Below are 21,579 nucleotides of genomic sequence, written 5' to 3'. Positions count from 1 at the left end.
TTCATCCCAAAAACCTTTTAGTTTGTGAAAATACAATTCAATAGAATCATTTCCTTGTTCAAGTCGAAACAATTCACGCTGCGTTTCATAATACTGCTGACCAGTAATTGCTGAAAAACGCTCAGCGAGTTCATTCCAAACATTTAGAGCACTATCCATATAGGTCAAGCTGTTACCAATGTCATCGGAGACAGTATTCAATATCCAAGTAATTACCATGTCATTGACACGGTTCCAGTGGACGAACAATGGTGAATCAGCAGGAGGAGCGACAAAATCGCCAGTCACAATAACAAGTTTATTTTTAGCGGAAAGAGCAATTTTCATAGAACGCTTCCAAGAAGCATAGTTTTCAGATCCTACTAACTTTTTAGAGATAAGAATCATTCCTGGTTGATCATTGTTATGGAGAAATAGTGGATGAGAATTATTCTCAATAGCTTGTGTGAGAGATTGTTGTGTGTTGTTGACAGTTGTGTTTTGAGTATTCATGACTGTGTGTTTGCCTAAAACTGCATCTACATATGAGGAATGATGCATTCAACCGAGACAAAAGTAATTGCAGAACGAGAGAGATAAGCGAGATATAGGAGAGAGATAGAAGAGAGATTCATGGAGAATATACAGGAATCAAAGCTTACAAATCAAGGCGACGACGATCGAGAATCGATCAGGAGTGGCGAAGGCGATGTAGATTCGATGACGACGAAGAGAACACGAGATCAAGGCGGAAGAGAAACTCTGATACCATCTAAAGTTATTGCAAACGCCATTAAAGCTTGAGAAGAAGCTACTGTATTAAAGCTAAAATGTGTATTTCAGAGAGAGAAAAACTAAAAGCATTGTTTGTGATAAGTGGTGGAGGTGCAATACATCATTCCCGCGATGTATCTTAGTCAGGACACAATATTCGCAATATAATGATGCTTCTCAAGATACTTGTGCACTCAAAGGATAAGTAAGCATGATTTTTTTAACCAGTTATTTTAGCAAACGATATTATTTGAAGATGACTGACTACAAGGAGAAACAGTAGTACATGCTTTTACATGTTATTCTACCTATATACTTCTTTTGGTCGAGGTAGAAATATGCAAGTGCAACTCGACTGCCCCCTTCTATACTTAGCCGTGGTGTGGGTTGGCAGGTAAAAAGCAGCTAGGTCTTATATGAGGTTACCAGATTTTCTGTCAATTTCATGTCCTTCAAGCATTTATGTCCTGCTGTTTCTGCTTATGCTCATGTAAATAGTACACTCACACTCATGCACACAAACTGAATCAATCGAGTTTAAATGTAATAACTAATAAGAGATGGCAACCTGGTTTACTTTTAACAGGCACATACTCACTGATTCTGTGACATTCGTTGACCGATATAATTAGTATATAATGTGCCTTACTTTTTGAGGTGTGCATTCTACTCCACTAGACATGCAATATATACTTTGACAATTATCTTGTTCTTCTTTTTGGTCAGAACTAGATAATTATCTTTACAAATGAAAGGGAGCACACAAGATCCCATCAACTACTTGATAATCTTAATACTGAATTAAGCTTTGTAATATTATCAGGGAATTGGAATATTGTTGTCAGGGTTATTTGGGACTGGGAATGAATCTTCAGTATCCATGTAAGCTACATTACAACTTGACAACGTTTCTGCTTCATATTATTAATATGTTGGTAAACTCTGCAAAATATATGTTTTGATCGAGGTATGGGTCATCTGCAGTGAGAATGCTGGTCTTTTAGCACTAACTCGGGTGGGTAGTTGAAGAGTCCATCTTGGGTATGTTTCATTGATTTACTGATTGCAGTGCTTGATATCTTTCAAATCTGCTCTGGGATCTGTTCTAAACATGTCAAACACTTCACTATGTTCCTGCAGGAAAGTTTGGGGCGGTATTCGCTTCTATCCCATCGCCAATTTTTGCTGCATTGTATTGCCTTTTCTTTGCTTACGTTGGTATGTTATTACATGGGAACCAGAGCTGATTCCTTAATATTATCTGTTCCACCACCGATGGTTAATCAGCTAATTCATGTCGTGCAGGTGCAGCAGGTGTCAGTTTCCTTCAATTCTGTAACCTCAACAGTTTCAGGACAAAATTCATACTCGGATTCTCAGTATTTTTGGGATTTTCAATTCCCCAGTACTACTGGAAGATGGTAGGAACTAAAATAATTTAACCATTAAAATTTTCTTTATTTGTTCCTCAGGTCTTTGATCTTCTGTCATACTTGCCATTTCTAAAGAAGATATAAAATGTTTATAGTCTTTTAATTTAGCGTTTCATTCAATCAGAAGCTTTCGTTGCTGGCATTCTAGCATATTTTCTGGACAACACATTACATAAGAAAGACAGTTCAATCAGAAAGGACAGAGGCAAACACTGGTGGGACAAGTTCCGGTCATACGAAACTGACACAAGAAGTGAGGAATTCTACTCACTACCCTTTAGACTCGATAAACATTTTCCCTCAGCGTGGTTCACAGATAGTCGACTTGGAAGGAGCTCTTCTAACTTATTTGATGTTTTTTTTGCTACTGTAGTATAAAATGATTGCTGTTCTTTCAGTTGATGCATGTAATTAGCTACATTAGTATAAATGTATCCAGATATTTATGCTATGTGATTAGCAAATTCGTTTATGTTCCTTGCTGTAAATTCTAAATGAATAACATGGATATGAATAAGCAAGAAACAATTTTGCAAAAATACTCCAGAACGCTTCTTCTTATTCTCCTAGTAGCCGAAGGTAAGTTTAAGTTACCTAAAATACAATTATAGTGCAGTAACTTAGTATTCGAGTACAGTTTTCCTGAATAGTTACTAGAGTCGGGACCTTTTCTTTTTTCTGAGTACTTTCTGAAAGACTGGCAGGCTTGCGAATTTGTGAGCCAGACTGCCAGAGTCAAGTTCTCTACTCTGTTGCACCAAGTAAGCTTGCATCTGATAACATTTTTAAGAAATTTATCAACCTTTTATGTGCATGTGCCATGTAGTGATAGATAAGTGATTCTTTTGCCTTTTTTTTTTTCTCGTTGATCTGAATCCACAAATCAGACTCTCGGGAGGGCACCTCATATCCAAAAGCATTTTAGTCGGAATCTTCTTGGATTGAGTTAGTTGCTGAAATTAAGTTGCTGAATTTAATACATTAAATTAAGGATACACATAGAAACAATTTATAACATTTAATTTTTGTTTAATATGTGTGTTTTTTACAAATGACAACTAAAAAGAGGGAGAAATATTAGAAATATACCATCGGTTTTTTTATGGTGTAACTATGAACACATGCTAAGTATCAAATTTCATGTATTTAACTCATTTTGATGGATTATTAATCAATCATCAATATATTTTATAAAAGGCAAGTGAGGGGCGCGGTGGCGCCTCTCAGATAGCGAGGGGCTAGGGTTAGAGAAAGATGAGACATCCAACTCTCATGAGATTAATTTTATATAGACAAATTCTAGGCAGCTTAATATTTTATATTCTCTCCCAAAAGTATGGGTAGATAACTCATACCGGTGTCATACAAGGGTCGTTTTGTCCGAATAGTAATATCAATGTGGGGTTGGAATGAGAAATCGGGTGTAATTGGTATGGGTATGAGATATCAGATATCATGTGTTTGGTTGAATGTTGCAATCAACCTATACAATTTTTGTAAAAAATAAGTTATTAATCTATATTAATTAAAAATATTAATAAAATTAGTATTGTCATATATTTTTGCATCATTGATTAATTTTGTATCAAATATTAATATTTCATTATTTAAATAGAGACAAAAAATAAAAAATTAAAACATATCATATCTCCATCTTATACCCACCTCCATTTGGTATCAAAAATTTATATCTTTGAAGCTTAAGGTATGGTTTATATTTTAATTTTTCCAACCAAATACCAGACATGAGTTTGGAATAAACAAATCTCATACCCGATTTCACATACTCATGAACCAAACGACCCGATAGTGTTCTTCCCTTTCAACTGATTGAACTGGAATCTCGTATTCCAAACAAACACTTAATATTCAATGTATTTTATTATATTATTAATAAATAAGGATATTTTCACCAAATCCAAATCGAAAATACTTTTTGCAAATATACTATCATTTCTTTAAAAAAATATGAATACTATCTTTTAAATAAAGTTTGTAAAAATATGAAAGTTGCATTTGCACTCATATATGCAACTATAATACCAATTAGAAAAAATCTGTTAAAAATTATATTTAATTACATAATAAGTTGTAAGTAATTGCAAATAATAAAAATTGAGTGTTCCTGCATGATCATTATTAAACAAAAACAATCAAAATCAACTAAAAACAACCATTCGTCCTAATTTATTTTTACGTACTTGTATAACCTCCCTATCGGAATCAAATCTTCCCACAATACACAACCTCCAACCTCTACCTCACCTTCTCCTTCCCGCCGTCGAACAGCCTTCACAGTATCAAATTGGTTCATGAGCTTATTATTTTACTCCCGCCGTACCGGTGGGATGCATACGTTCACTATTTGCATATATTTTGAGACTCCAATAAAATATAGTTACATAATATTTTTTTAAATTTTTTTTTTTTTGAATAATAATTTAAATATCAAATTTTTATTCAGAAAAAAAAAATTTTAAAAAAATTGTAAAACTATACTTTAAAAGAGCATTGAAAAGCGTGCCAAAAAGTAGCGTATGCAATTCATCGGGACAGAAGAAGTATAACATCTTTTGATAAATATTTTAAATTATATATATATCACACTTGCTTATAAAATTAAAATTTACAAATTACAGAATAGGCATAAGTTTGTCTAAGAAGAATCGAGTACTTAGTAGGAAAAACATAAGCGTCATTAGGTGTTGACATCATTACTAATATTCTTGTCCTCTTTTTATCTTTCATTATTTCAATCCGTTTAGTGGAATTTATCTTGTCACCTAATTAAACAACAGTTAACTTCAAAAAGGGTTTATGGAGTTTTTCTCTGCTAATCTTAGCTCTATAATAAGATAGTACTACTCTTGTAATGAAGCTTCTTAGCTACTTTGTTTGGTCCCCTAATATATCATTCATCATCCATGCAACACACTCATAGAGTCCTAAGCTACTTGAGGTACTTGCATTTTAAAGTCAAAAGTTGTAATCACAAAACCTTGACATATCATACCTTCTAAGTCTAACCACGGACCATATGGTCCATAGCTGCATTAACGAGTAGTAAGTATAGTTAGATTCAATTCCGGGTTTGCTTAATTGGTTGCTTATACGGACTAGATTGATCGAGTTTAATAGCTAACTATATTATGAAATAAATGCAATTTATATCCACTAATTATATTAAATATATTAATTAAACGTGTTCATTCTCTCACAATTTTCTATGTTATTCCAAAATTTATTTGGAACACTATATTTTATATTATTAATATTATATTATAATAAAAGCTCAAGTGGTGTAGATTATTTGAAAAGTGAAGCAATTTACTTTCTATAAAGAAGATAATGATGAATTTCTATGAAATAGTTTCACGAGAGTCCGCCGATAACATTGATCACGAAATACAAATCTGTGTTAGTAAAGGATTTTCTACTATTATGTAAAATAATAAAACTAATATAAATTTAATAAATAATGCCCGAATATAAAAATTTGACAGATAATATGACATAAATAAGAATGTCAATCGTGAACACTTTTTACATTAACTCAATCTTCACCACACTTATATTTTGAGGCTGTTTAAGTGAGTTTAGAATAAATGTTTTTTGTTTAAAATAGTTCTCAAAAACAACTAGTAATCTTAATTTCTTTTAAGATTCTTGATTTCTTACGTACTAAGTATGAGTTTTTAACTTAGATCAGGCTTATAATCGATTGCCACGCCACCGTTGTTCATAAATATCATTACAGAAAATTTGTACAATTGTACTCCCCCATATAAACCACTCAAATCTCATTATCTTCGTTTCCTCTCATCTATTCTATTCCATTAATCGCAGTTCACAGTATCTTACATACAACTCCTTATTTTTATTTTTTTTAACAGTTAACTAATTTACTTTTCAGACCTGAATAAATTATATATGAAATTCACCAAAATTCTTGGCTAGCTGTTGCCTGCATATAATCATGAAAAATAGCAGAAAGAAACGAAAAACAAGATCAAACTTAAAAGTAAAGGCATGTCTTCACTTCACACACAAATATATAACTATAAAACTGGTAATTCTGAATTGCCAGCATGCATGCCGCCACACTTTAAACATGTAATTTAGATTTAAATAATTATAATCGTCAAAACTTGATAAAGAGATTCAATATCGCCAAGCAGGAAACAAAACAAAGATATCGAAGATCGATTTGTAAATAAAATAAAGTTAAAGGCGAGACAGATAATGTTGGCAAATAAAAAAATAGTGGGTGCCGTATTCCAAGCGTGGAAAAATCCAAGACTGCAGATAAACATTTATTTATATACACACATGCCGACACTGCTTTCAAATGTTTGAGTTCGCTGTATATGATTGAAGTAAAAGCAATGGAATCGAATAATTCGCAAGTCAAAAACTTGTTCATGGTGAAACAACGACACTGTATTGTGAAAGACCAACATGCTGGTTACATATTTCAAATCTCTTTCATCATAGAATCAACCAAATCTATGGCAAAATTTCACCGTGTTAATAATGATAGAATACAATTCTAAAAATCGGTTATTAATTAATAAATTAATTCATATTTAGTAGTTTATTAAGTTTACTAAATTTTTAATTATTATCTGATTAATCAATTTAATTAATCCTTAATAATTTATTTTTTCATAATTTTTATTAATTAAATATGATTTTTTTATTGTAATATTGGATGAGAGGTTTTGATTAAAACCAAAAAAATTTAGAAATTTCGGAGTCATTTTCCACCGTGATGATTAAAATATTGATCGATTACCCTAGTGGCCACAAAGGTACGAAAAAGGATGTGTGTATTATTTCAAGTGTCAATATCTAATTTTCTCCGTCACCACGTACGAATGCGTTGCAAAGCTTTGCTTTTTCTCTTCTGATAACCGACAATTAGTCGTACTCACTATCACCGGTGTTATTATTCAAATAAATAATTTAATTATATTACTCATCTCAGTAATGAGTTTGAAAATATTTTAAAAATAATGGTTATGAAAAAGGTATTATTTAATTTAAATTTTTATTTATGACATATCACCGATGTTTTTTCTTAGAAAATTTTAAATGTTGAAGATGCTCTTGAGGACGAGGTTAAATTTTCTAGACAACGAGGTCACGTATAGGTCCGTGATTGATCACGTTTCTGACAAATGGTTTCATGTAAAGTAGAAAAACGGGCGTTGTTTCGGAATAGATAGACCGACAAATTACGAGAAAGCGGAAATTGTAAAGAGAATAATAAAGCAGAATGAGATGAATAGGATGAGAAGCAGCACATCAGGTGAGGGGATTAGGATTGAGATTTGAGAGTGTGGACGTGTGGTGGGAGCTTGACAGTGCTACTGGTAGGTTAGACAAGGGGCTCTCAAACTCAATTTATTATTTTATTACGCATAAATAAATATCACTAAATATATACTTGTATTGTCCCTACGTTTGTGATTTCACTTCCATCCATGCAAACTGTGATGTTACCTAGGCCTTAATCCCGAGTTTTTTTAGCAGAGAAAGCAGGTGAATGTAAATGAAAGTAAATGAACTTTCACTTACATCTCATTTTTGGAGCGAAAATTTTGAAATAAAAATATGTTATATTTATATTCATTTTCACTTGATTTTCACCCTTTAAAAAACTCAGAGCATATGGCAAAAAGAAAAAAGAAAAAAAAAACTCAAAGCACGAATAAGAGTGAAAATTATAAAAGTTTACTTCTTCATCACTTGTTTTCCTCCCTATTTATAACTTGAGAGCAGGGCTTAGTGACTGTCTGGGCGAGTCCGCGTAATTTCCACGAACAATTCTAGATTTTCGAGATGATTCTCCAGATTTTTCCTTGTTCATAATTGATTAACAGCACACATATAAATTAATAAATATTTCAAATTATCGACATACACGCGTAAGTGAGAACCACTTATGTAATAATAATCTGTCTTACAGAACTACGGTAATAGAAAATAAAGGTGAGATTACAGACAAGACGAGGTAAAAAGAAGTAAAGGTGGTAAACGGAGTTTTGCGAATGAATGATTTCGTAAAGTATAAACTACTTTATGTTTTCAAAAGATTTTCGAGCAGTCAAACTTTATTTCGTATGTGGAACCTACATCAAACCTACAAGTTTCGACACCATTGCTGTCGGTCGATTTTTATATTATGGAATATCTATTTTCTACATCAATAATACAGTATCCATTTACTTGTTAATACGTATTACTAATTTTTTGCTGTTATTATTCCAAAACTTTGATTAAATCCTGCTTTTCTGAGTGATCATCTAAAGTTTAGCTGATATAACAGCATTTAGTAACGAGACGGGCCAAAATTAAAGCTCCATTATTTGTTTGGGACAGTTTTGCCGAGTGACAATATGTCTGGTAAGTGTCAATTAGGGTTGTATTATTAGGGAAATTATTTGATTAATACTTGATTATATAATGTAAATGATGCACGTCTACTTGACAAGAAATGTATATATAAGTTGGTAGTGTAGTTTGTAATAAGAATGACATGTATAAGTAATAAGAGTCTTTCCCTTGTGTAACACATGAGCTGACCAGACCTTCTATTTTTTCTTTTTCGAGATTTCGATATCTTTAATTCCAATTCATTCCAATGCGAAAGCAGCACCAGATTGGCGTAAATTCCACTTGATTACCCTTCTCTCTCTCTCTCTCTCTCTCTCTCTCTCTCTCTCTCTCTCTTAACTTGAATTGTAAGGATTGAAGTTTCTCTCTGATAGTCTTTTAGGCCAACAGAAACTATTCTATATATATACACATCAAAGCCTCGAGGACAGGAGCTATCACAACACTGCTGTGTTTAACAACCTTGGAAACACAAGAACTAGTAGAGTTCTTTTTAAGAAACTCTTTGCTAATGGGAAGACACCCTTGTTGTGTAAAGCCTAAGCTGAGGAAAGGGTTATGGTCACCAGAAGAGGATGAGAAATTGTTCAACCACATTGCTCGATTCGGTGTCGGTTGCTGGAGTTCTGTTCCTAAATTAGCTGGTAATTAAAGTTTCATTCTCTAGACGTAGAAATGGCGAGGTGTGAAAGATTTTATATCCAATTTTGTGCGTGAAGCGTTTTTTTATATTAATGCATTGTTTATGCAGGTTTGCAGAGGTGTGGAAAGAGTTGCAGACTGAGATGGATAAATTACTTGAGGCCTGACTTGAAGAGAGGAATGTTCTCACAGGAAGAGGAGGATCTTATACTCAGTCTCCACCAACTTCTCGGAAACAGGTAAACGACTTAAATCCAAACATATACATCCTCCTCGTACACCAGAGTCCGAGAAGGGTAAGATGTACGCGTTATGCAGGCAATAGTTTTTCTACCGATCAAATTTCAATATAGAAGAATCAACATTTGAATTATGGGTGGAATCGTGAATACTGCTACTAATAGTGTTTGATATTAAAATGACAGGTGGGCACAAATTGCAGCACAATTACCTGGAAGAACAGATAACGAGATAAAGAACTTCTGGAATTCATGTTTGAAGAAGAAGCTGATGAAGCAAGGTATTGATCCCAGCACCCACAAGCCATTATCTGAATCAGAAAACAAAATTACAAATGAGAAGAATTACAGAGATGAAGCTTCTATGATGCAATCATCACAAGCACATCATATTGAATTTGCAACCACCGAAACAGAGAAACCATTCACTGTCGACAGAGGCTGTCGCGACAGTAGTGACAATGATACATTAGCAAAAAGTCTGGCGGAATCTTTGCACAGCAAACCCAACTATGATCCTGTATTCTTACTCGAATTCCAGGAAAGAATCAATCCAGAAGGATACAATTCCAACCTTATGGGGCATTTTCAGCAGTATCAACCCTCGTATGACCACGACCAGTTTGAAGCCAAGCCGAACTTTGGGTTTTCCTCCATGCCAGAACTAACAAATTACGACATTCAGGGAATTGCAGAAGCTGAATTTTCTGCAAATTCCGCTTCTACATTGACTTCATTACTGTTCAGTGAAGTAAAAGAATGCTCGAGTAATAGCTCAATTGGAACTAGTACTGCAAATGCCGGATTTGAGATGGACAAAATGGTGGGAAATCATACTACTTTTCCATGGGATGCTGCTAACAGTTTGGAATCATTGTTCCAATTCAGCGGAATCAAAACTGAAGAATCAATGGAAGCGAGTCAATGGCAAGGACAGCCTCAATGTTCAGATGATTACATTAGTTATCAGCTAACGTCTCTTTCAGAAGATATAAACGCAGAAATCTTTCACCAGATATGAACTTTAAATTCAATGGTATTTTCAACACAGCACAAGTAAACATATAATGGTGTTTGTAGCACAGTTTTTAGATAAAAGGTTTGCGGTGAGTTAGTTTAGTTGCTTCTATTCTTTTCTCCTCTGTTATTCTGTAGGTGATAAACACATACTGTCCTCATTGTTATTTGTAGATACTGTATTATTATAAATTGAATAAAGATTTTACATTTGTTTCTTTATAGTAATTTATATGGATGGGGTCAATCAGTGATCTAGCATGACCCAAGGTATATGTTAGAAACTTCAGTTACTGCATTCGTCTAATGCCTCTCCTTTAGCACTTTTCTAATACCAAAAGGGCATCCATCTAATGCCTCTCCTTTAGCATTTTTCTGGAACCTAATTATATAAACACAGTATCGTAAAAAGCACAAATCGGATTTAATCAGTGTAATCGGACTGATGTAGATACCTAACAAATACTAATGTAAAATTTAATCAGTTCGACGATTTATAATTATTTATAAAATAATGATTAATCGATTAATCACCAATTTTTAAAAGTTAATTTTATTTAAAAATTGGACTACTTATTCCAAAGCCCAACTCCAATGTCCCACTTACTTATTTTATGACTTAAAATAATTATCAACTTTAAAATATTATTCTTTGTTATTATAATAAGATAAACAAAATGTTAAACATTTTACCAAAACCACGATGATTATAAACAATATTCCAATAAGCATAAAGGTTCTCACAATGAAGTTGAACTACAAGATTGGGTTAATTATCATGTTGGTCGGTTACTGAAATGGGCTTAATGTATCAAGTTGGTAGCTGAACTGAAAACGGTATCAAGATGGTCACCGAAGTCATCATAAATATCAAACAAGTACTTTGAAATATGAGTTCAAGCAATAAAAATATTATTTATAGAGTTTTACACAACATTTTTAAATGTTACTACAACCAACTAAAAAGTTATGACTTCTAGCATTTATGATAATATATTTAGATTTTTTCAAATTTATTTATGTTTTATTTTTAATTAAAACAGAAAAATAATTATATAATAATAATAAATAAATAATAAACTTGATAAAATCTAAATATATAATTATAAATACTAGAAGTCGTAACATTTTAGTTGATTGTGGTAAAATTTAAAAATGATGTGTAAAATTCTATTAATAATATTTTTATTGCTTGAACTCATATTTAAAGGTACTTGTTTGATATTTATGGTGACTTTGGTGACCATCTTGATCCCGTTTTTCAGTTCAGTGACCAACTTGATACATTAAGCACACTTCAGTGACCAATTAGATAATTAACTCCATCACATTAAAAGGATAAACGAAAAAAAAACATTAATAATAATAAAGGTGGGCTCTATGCCAACTCTACAACCTGGTACAGTGGTGCACAACAAAACACACACTAAACAAAACAAAAAAAAAAAGGCCGAGGCACGGGACAGCTGAAGTCCTGAACTTTAGACAACTCACGCGTATGATCCCACACACAAATAAACGCCTGCATGATCTCCGAAGCAGGACTGGAGCATGGAGCTTGCTAATGCATTATTTGCTGATTCTTACAGTTCTCTAGTTGCAGAATGTTACTATAAAGCCTCTGTAATCGCCTATTAATTCCTATTCCATAACTTGCCGAACTGATTAAATTTTTATTTTTCAATTGATCATCCGATTAATCCCCGATCAATCCAATTAATCTCCGATTAAATCCGATTCCCGCTTTTTATAATACTGTAACGGGAAAAAATTTACTTCACAGCAAGTCATTAAAGTACATGCAAATATGCAATACCGCTTTTCACTACATTGTCGGTCCTAACAATAAAAAAAAGGACTCCAAAGAATACTCACACAAGGTAGCTGAACTATACCTAATCACTAATTAATAATTATATTAGCTAAATAGTGTTGATACATCAATCTTAACTAGAAGTTAAGATGCATATAATGTGGATTTGAGAGTGTTAGACCTTGATTTGAATCTGGTCCATGTATTATTTTCCTCCACGTCACAGTGACTCGAATCAGAAGGATAATAACCATGTATTAAATGCATACATCCATCACAAGTTCACAACTATCACATGTATTTTCTATGAGATTAACGAGTAGCTTTTGTTATCAAGGATAGTAAAGTTGCTTCATCAGCTACTCAGTTGAGGTAATATTTGAACTATACACAATAAAAAAACATAGCAAAAGCTGTTGTTTCATCATAAAACTTTCCCCGTCAGCTAAAATATAGTTAATAGTACACAAAAAATAAATAAATTATATATCTATATATCTATAGCACACAAACTTGTGCACCTTTGATGGTGAACCTATATAATCTCAAAAAACACCAGCAAGACTGCTGAAGACTGAAGAGAGTAAATGCAAAAATCAGATGGAAAACAAGTAAATAAGTGTTAACCATATAATGCTCTATCAGCTGATCTACATGCACTTTGTTTTAAGGTCGAAGATGACTGAATCAAGTAAAAAAGTTAATTGCAGAGATCATTGATATTTTATCTTGAAGAGGCGATGGGCAAATCAAGTAAAAGATAGGTTATGGTACTTTCAAAAGGCCCTATGTATTATACTTTATCAATCACACCGACCAGCAATATTTGATGAAAACAAAGACCATTAAGGTATGCAAATCATTACACATTAGGGGTTTATCTATCTTACAAATCTCTAAGGGCACAGAAGAACATACTCAAGGTGTAAAAAACACAACATTTTCACACAGGAAGAGAAATCAAATTACACAGATAGATGTAGATCACATGACAATCCGAGGATATTCATATATGTACCAGAGAAGGGGTTTTCCATATCTGATACTGTAGATATTTGTTCGGCAAAGACATACAGCTAGGACAATTATACCACTCTCATGCAATGACAATCAGCAGGTAGGTTTTGAGTTGGCAGCAATTTCCCATCACAGTTTAGCTATTAATCCACTTGGACTTGGCTTCGCTTGTCCATTGTCTTTAGTATCACTGTCTTTTGCCTCCAACTGACATGGATTTGGAGGGACATCTATAGCAGGTGAGCAGTTGAAGAACCCATGTGGCTGCACAAATAATTTTTTTTTATATGAATTAAAGAGGAGAGCGCTAATTCTCAAGATTCAGCAAGCATGCAAGAATGTAATGGCTTATCCAACAAAAAATTAGGCCATGCCCAAGTAGGCTTGAGGTTGATGAGGAACGGATGTTAATACAAAACGGAGTTATTATATTATTTAATATTTATTTATAATTAATGTTTTGAAATTATTATAAACAACCGTTAGGCCCTGGTTATTTAGATTATTAATAATAAGCTCAACTGTTATCGGCCCTAATATATTAGGGTTTTATCCATCAGTATCTGTACTTACGTTGTACACAAGTTCTAAAGTAATTTTAATATCAAACATTCATCGAATCTGTCGTTTTGTGGTGGAAACCTATTGTGGATTCATGGTTCAACTCATATTTCTGTCCGGCATCAAAGGTCACAGTGCCAATTTCTTACTAGTCACCATTCCCATTTTCCTAATTTCTTAATTAATTCAGTCATTTCTATCAAAAACGGTTATCCAATTTTCCTAACAAGTTGGCAGTTCTGATCATAACCATAGAGGTTCTAGACAACAAATTAATTTTGCATATATATATTTAATAATTATTACATAAAAAATAAAATAGAATAGAATGATCTTAAAGTACAAATTGAACAGAGAAGCAGAAACTTAAATCTTGCTAAACCAGCTGGGCAATAGGTCTCTAAATGTGATTTGTACCAAGCAAGTTCTGAGTTGAGCAATACTAAAGGACATGCAAAACTGATACCTAGAAATACTGAAGAGCATGCACCATTGATAATTATAAAAAGGGTATGCTAGACACAAAGGGGTATCCCGTATGCACAATTGGAAGCTCTAGCTAAAAGTGATCCTAACAACATTACAACAAAGCTCAAGCCTAATAAAACACAATGATCACTGAGAAATGGAAATGAAATAACAAGCCCAGTGACTTGCAATTGCAATAATGGCATGTGTTGTCATTTATTAGTGTTAAATTATACTTATATACAAGCATTTTGATTGGGAAAGGAAAAGGCATGGTAAAATCGTTAAGGATGCTCACAGAAAAAAATACAAACGATTACTATAAAAAGAAATATAGAACTTACAACTAAGAATCAGTGTTCAGAACAGAATACCTGAAGCATGAAACCAATACGTTCTACTGGCATAACAGGCCAGTCTTCCAATCGAGGAACATGGGTGATTCCAAACACATACCTGGATTAATACGTGAGAAAAACAAATATGTTATCAAAAGTCTGAACAATATCGTTATGTGGGTGGTGTAATCTCAGCATGAAATGTTACAGCACATGTAGGGTGTAGTGCAGCAGTAAATAAAGCAATACCAATATACTTGAATCATAGTAGTACAATCGGTTTTGCATCAGCAATTATTAGATGAAAATGAAAGACATACATACTCATCTCCTCAGGAATATGAAATTTAATATATCACAAGAGACACAATTACCATGAAATCGAAATATACATAAAAGTGCTCAAGACGTTTTTTTTTTTGGAAATGAACAACAAACTTACCAGAGAACTATATTTGTTTCCTCCAGAGATCGGTTTTGCTTTACCCAGGAAGCCAAGCCCTCGCCAACTCGTGGATTCTGATTAGGAAATTCTCCTCCTGGAAAATCCTCATCGCGTGTGTATGGTGTAACCCAGAGATTATGCTTTAAGAATGCAGCCCTTCGCAAAAATTTGGCCTCAGAACCAGCCAGAGGAAGACAGTTAGAACCGGGCACCAACTTGTAGCCAGTTAGCTGTCCAGTCCTATTCACTGTCCTTGTATTCCTAACCTAAATTCAGGAACGGGTACGTGTGTTTAATTATCAAAAGTAATATAAAAATAATAAAGGAATATGCAAACAGGTCCTAAACTCGGCTTATCCACCTTGCTAATACACACAATTTTGATAGGACCCAATGAATCACAGGATCCCAACTTGAAATACTACCACAACAGACAAGTTTGGTAGGACCCAATGATTTCAGGATCCAACGTGACATATTGCCACGTCGGAGCTCCACAGGTATCTACTAGAGAACCAAAAAGAATGAACCCGAAAAACAAATGAGGAATTAATACTCTTTGATGGATGGACCTACTAAAAATCACACAATCTGGGGTTGGGGATGAAGAACAGCCAGTGTCCCGACCCTTTGAAGAAAATAAGAGAGTTTATCTGCCCTTATTTGGAGGTTTATATAAAAAAAAGATATACTGAACTAAAAAATTTAACAGTATTATAGCTTAAAATATGATACTATCAATAATTATGTAAAACTAAATGACAGGTCCTGAAAACATGGTAATACTCTTTACATAATTCTCGTTGACTTAAAAATAAATTATCAAAGTTAAGGATGAGAGAAACATGCAATGGGAATTATTAACCATACAATATATAGAATAATATAGATGTACACAGAGGGGCTTACAATCCAATGGCGAGCAGACGAAAAATTGCAATCACGCATTGCTTGCAATTCAGATTTAAGAACTGTTTCTTCAGTATAGAAAGCATTGTTGTGGACATTGTCCTTCCCAGCTTCTTCAACTTTAACATCAACCTCAACAACCTACATAATAAAAAAGTCTTTATGAAGAAATCTGAAAAATATTATGGACTGTCTAAGGATATTGAAGGCATCAGATTGGAAAAATACAAATCAACAGAAATCAGGCTTATCAGCATAAGATACTGTGCTATAAGTGAAAATATTGAGTACTGAAACAGAATAAGTGGATATCAAGTGCAAGGATAAAAAAAGCAGTACAGTGTGTACCTGATTAAATGCTTCTCCAGGCTTACAATCAACAGCCATATCCATCCGAGCAACAAAAAAGTGCTGGTGAACTGGTGCATACAGTCCAGGAGCAATTGTTGTACCATATTTTCGAACCTCCCCTGGCTGCAATGCTCCTAAGCTGAGGACTCCAGTAAGTTTAACTTCCGCCTCAATTTTTCCATCCTGCAATATAGATCACATTATCATGAACTGATAGACTTATGTTCGCCAGCAATAAGTATAAGATACACTAAAAAGGAAAAGAAAAATTAAATGTGTGCATGTATAAATGTACTGGAGGCTTAAGTTAAACTTTAAGTTAATAACCTAGGTCTCATAGTATGTTATTATTTATTGGAGGCTATTTATTAATTGAGGTTAAAGCATATTTTGGAAAACGACCAACAACATATATTATCTAATCGAGCAATGACTTGTGGACTTCACATTTGGGGAGACAAAAGTGGGTAAAAAAAAAAAGCAAACGCGAGATTTAGTTCGTAATCAAAAACATACAAGCAAATTAAATCTTCATTTTACAAACTTGATACATCCAACTTGCCTGATAGAAGTGCCAATAGAAACCATATTCATAGTTAGCAACTGTACATATGAAAGAAACTGTGAGTCGCCTGGATCTCCGCACTTCAGCTAAGCCAGTTCTCCAGTCCTGATGCTTCCAAAGGATGCCATGATCCTCCTCATGCAAGCATACACAATTTTCAATCGTATCAACTCCTCCCGTAAAATTTGTGAAATGGGCATCAAAGTATTTGATATATCCTAAGCAATCACAGCCCTGCAACAGCAGAGGCCACAATAATAGCATATCACAAGATCAATAAAGGACTATGGTTAGAGCTTTAAAATATACATATGTCAATATGTGTATAAAATTGGCAAACCTTTTTAAGTGAGTGAGCATTTTTTCCAAGGCCATCTTCCCCTGCATCAAATGCATTCTTCCTGTAATGAGGATCATTTGGATCGCCATAGGGTACAACCATCTCCACAAAACTCAACCTATGAGCAATGGGCCTTCGCCCCCTACTTCCATCAACATAAGCAATGGAATGTATAACTAAACCCTCTCTAGGAGTGAAACCAATTCGAAAATTCCACTGCCAACATGTAAATCAAATGTTAACCTCATAAATATTCGCTGCAAGTAGAAAATTACCAAAACTGTTAACAGAAGAATGAACAACCTTTTGCCACTCTATGTAATGTCCACTAACGCGAAAACTTGGCCCTTCGGGCTGAACAATTTGCAAGGGCTTCACATCACTTCGATCAACCCCTCCCCTTGTTTCACCAGGAGTGTAGTTCCTCAACGGATCAGCAGGAGGTAAGGGAACGAGTTTTCGATCTTCAAACTCAATCACAACCATGTTTTGCATATCAACAAGCGCATAAATGCCTTCAACCGGACGTGCATAGCCATTTTCCATCGGGCAGTCACTTTCTGTTCTACAAAATATAAGTGGTTTGGCCAGTCTGCGGCTAGGAGCATCAGCATCACTATGATAACCAACACACCTGCTTAGCATTATGTAGGCAGGTTAGTATCACACAAGAGAAATTATTTAACCGGAAGAATCTGCAGAAGTCTTTGATTTTACCAGGCATCAACCATGACAAGATCCATATCCTCAATGCCCCTCTTTTTCATGGCTTCCCTAAAAGGAGGATACTCTTTCACAACTGCTTCACATTCAGCATACTCCACGGCATCCTACAATAGCCAATACATAATATAACTGTTGGAGTAATATATTTACAATAGAACAGCATGCAACAGATAGACTGAAAGTTCAAGTTGCTTAAGTGGCAGCAGTGAGACATGGATGGCGAAACTATTAAGCATTGCTGAGGGTCCATAAATTCATATATGGTGAACAGCTTATCTATTTCTAAGTTGAAATGCATCAATACTAGATAGAGAAGGCCAAAGAATTTCAATTTTTTACGCTATAAGAAACCCAAATAGGTGTCCTAGTTATATTTTATGCACAGATTCCAGAAAACGGCCTGAAGGCTCTTTAATTCAGATATTGCTTTCCAACATTCATGTCGTAACAAAATTCAGAACACTCTCACGCCCATGCTTTTAGGCAAATCCATGGAAGTAATTTAAAAAGGGATAAGTGGTAGTCTATCTCCTGGAATCTCACTGGCAAAAGATGGATCTATGTGAACTTAGCATGAGAATCTGTTAATGTATACCATATCAAAATCGTATCTGTAACATCATTACCAGAACCAGATAAGAATATTGTAAGAAGCATTTTTTTTCTATATCAGTTAAGTTATTCCCTGCAGAGAAAACAAGTAACTTTTTAGGCTTTATCGTATAAAAAACTAATATTGTGAAAATACCATTGGTGGCTGGACATCTTTAACAACTTGTGAGGATATAACTTTTCCTCTATGGTGTCCACCTCTGGTTGCAGCATGTACTTCAGATAGCTCCACAATCCAAACACTGGTCTCATTCGACTTCTTGTTATATACCACAAGTCTAGCTCTCCTTGCAGGTAGCTTACTAGGAATTACAGCTCCTCCTTTTGTTCTAGGCAATAATGATGGTTGGAATGGTGGGAAGAAGTATGCATCTGCCAATGCGACAACATTTTTATCTGGCTCTGACAGCACAACCTCCACGAAACGCATACCATCTCTGACCTGTAAAGTGAAATAATTTATAGTTGCAAATTACTTTATCACGGTGATTATATTACATAAACTACTGGAATATAGAGAAACTCAATGCAGTGTCAGAACCTCAGGGGTAGCTCCAGCAGCCCTCACGGTTGCTACAGCTACTGATATTTCAGCAGCAGATAAAGGGTCCAAAGGATGGCTACTTTGGGCCCTCAGCATGATCGGGATCCCTGCACAACAATGAAATTAATCGAAAAATGAGCTGGATACAAGGCAGAATATCTAATAAACATATGTAGACAACGGCTTGGAGTAGGAGCAATCAACAAAATTAGTAAAAGTCGTGTGGCATCCGTCTTTGCAAGCTTTTGGAGTAAAGCAGAAACATGCATCGCCAGATACCAATCATAAACAGCAGAGTGAAACAAAACCATAAATGATTTAAGTAATATATATATCTAAGAACTCCTGAGTCCTGATTTTAACTTTGGAATGCAAAAGAAGGAACTAGTAAGTATCTAATGTAGCACTGTAAACCACATAATAATTGGAGCGAAATTCAACCATGGCCCTAGATGCCCGGAAATTAGCTAAGGTATCTGATGGTCAAATTTCCTCATCAAATTAAGATACAAATGTCCAACAGCTTGAGGAGTTAAATAAAGATCTTACATGGTTTCGAAATATAGAATTATTTTCCAAAATTCTCCTTACATTGCAGGAATTCAAATAAGGGATTATTGTTAAATTGTAGCCCTCACATACTCACACCTAATTACTATCTTAAGTCATGAAAAAACTCAAAGAGAGCGTCTGTTTATGACACTTTCAGATGAGACTGCAGGGCATATCATCTTGTTTTTTTCTTTTTGTTTCTTTTAATAATGAATGATGGACCTACGTAGTTTAAACATGAATTTCTATTTATAGATTGCTCACTCTGCCCATCATGACCTCCAACATTCCTACAATACAAGAGCTCATCATTCCACCTGTACTCGTCTTATCAACATATAATATGAGGCACTTCATTTTCACCTATAATCAATGGTCAACCATTCAAACTAAAAAAAATCAGATTCTCATATTAATTGAATCTCACCATTATTACTAATTATAAACATACAGACTCATGTTTAAATACAAAAAACCTTAACCTACAAACCACAAAACAGATAAATATAACTTTCATTTGAAGTGAATTTTATTTATTTTCTTAGTGAACAGTGCTTGACATATCACAAACAAACTTTTCAGTTGATATGTTTTTGTGAATATGATCATAGCCTAAATTTTGTGGAGTTCTTATCTTGAAAAGTTTGTAGCTAAACATGATCAAATTTGATACAACAAGAATAAACAAGTGATCAAGTAATATAAATCACTGGACTAGTCATCTAAAAATCATTAAATCCTCTCTCTCACCCCCACTCTCCTTTGCTCACTCTGCCTCCCTACCTCTGCTCGCTCTGCCTCCCTCCCTCTCTCTCTCTCCCCCCCCCCCTCTCTCTCTCTCCCTCTCTCCCCCTCTCTCCCGGAATTCTGTCATTTCTGTTCCTCCGTCATCTTCTTCATTTCATCAACTCCAGCTCTATTTCTAAACATACAACTATCCTGCATCAACAAGCACACTAAAAACATGATCCTCAGATATTTAATTTCGTCTTCACCGAAAAAACAATATATTAGCAATGTCTTACAACAACACAAGAAGCGTACAATACATTACATACATACATACATATAAATACACATATATATTAGGGGGAAAGTAATGGAGAGTTAATAATAAACCTTTCGCAGAAGCACTAGAAGAGACAGAATCAGTACGAATCAGGGAAGCAATGGCGGCCGGAGAAATGGAGTGATCGTCGACGAGCTCCGAAGAAGCCTTACGAGAAATAGAAGGCGAAGAAGACGAGGAAGATGAATCGTGACAGGAAGGAAACGTCGTCGTTTTCTTAGCTGCGGCCATTGCAAAGGATTAGCAAGCTCACCAAATCCACCGTAGAATTGCCTTCCACACCTATCTGACATACAGCGACCCTCTCTGCGTTTCCTCTCTCTCCTCTCCACACTTTCTCTCTCACTCTCTCTCTCTCTGTCTCTCTCTTTCTGACTCTCTCTCGTGTGTATTTATTGCAGTGAGTGGAGATCACAAGCTAGGGCTTGTATTGGAAGAACAATGCGTGTGTGTTTGATTGTGTGTGTATATATAGAGGACTGGCTATGGCCTATGTATTTGGTTAGATAGATATGGAAATTAGAAAGAGAAATAATTGAATTTTCATTTGTTTTTTGGGATTATTTAGAGAGAGAGCATCCGACAAGGCATGGATTCCACCTCTCCGTGGGAAAGCGAGCCTCACACGTGACGAACCTCTTTCTTTTCTCTCAATTATTTTCTAAAATATTGCAAATTCCAGCGACACTGGTCTGCACATGACGTCAAATTTTTTTTATATAAAAGGAAATTAATTCATTAATTAAAACTTTTAATTCATTAATTAAAAGTTGTTGAATCATTCTG

General features: G+C 34.4%; 2 protein-coding genes and 1 pseudogene across 2 annotated transcripts; 2 read left to right on the top strand and 1 right to left on the bottom strand.

Moving 5' to 3' along the window:
• The first annotated feature begins 612 nt into the window (after positions 1 to 612).
• LOC108226975 (nucleobase-ascorbate transporter 6-like) lies at positions 613 to 2,663 on the top strand (annotated as a pseudogene).
• A 6,301-nt stretch (positions 2,664 to 8,964) lies between these two features.
• On the top strand, positions 8,965 to 10,711 carry LOC108225241 (transcription factor MYB86). Its single transcript, XM_017400068.2, has 3 exons — positions 8,965 to 9,229; positions 9,337 to 9,466; positions 9,653 to 10,711. Exons 1-3 carry the CDS (start codon positions 9,097 to 9,099, stop codon positions 10,485 to 10,487), a joined length of 1,098 nt encoding a protein of 365 aa, XP_017255557.1. The 5' UTR covers positions 8,965 to 9,096; the 3' UTR covers positions 10,488 to 10,711.
• Positions 10,712 to 13,121: 2,410 nt separating this feature from the next.
• LOC108227711 (diamine oxidase [copper-containing] 1, peroxisomal) lies at positions 13,122 to 21,326 on the bottom strand. Its single transcript, XM_017403013.2, has 12 exons — positions 20,844 to 21,326; positions 19,170 to 19,279; positions 18,765 to 19,070; positions 18,008 to 18,120; positions 17,594 to 17,924; positions 17,291 to 17,506; positions 16,948 to 17,184; positions 16,383 to 16,568; positions 16,035 to 16,175; positions 15,123 to 15,391; positions 14,717 to 14,798; positions 13,122 to 13,577 (listed from the first exon to the last, which is right to left on the bottom strand). The coding sequence occupies exons 1-12, from the start codon at positions 21,022 to 21,024 to the stop codon at positions 13,443 to 13,445; spliced, it is 2,307 nt and encodes a 768-aa protein (XP_017258502.1). The 5' UTR covers positions 21,025 to 21,326; the 3' UTR covers positions 13,122 to 13,442.
• Between the last annotated feature and the right edge of the window lie 253 nt (positions 21,327 to 21,579).

Source organism: Daucus carota, chromosome 6 (genome assembly GCF_001625215.2).
Source record: "Daucus carota subsp. sativus chromosome 6, DH1 v3.0, whole genome shotgun sequence".
Classification (NCBI taxonomy): Eukaryota; Viridiplantae; Streptophyta; class Magnoliopsida; order Apiales; family Apiaceae; genus Daucus; species Daucus carota.
Note: the sequence above shows the minus strand (reverse complement) of the source record. Positions and strands in the feature narration are given on the sequence as shown.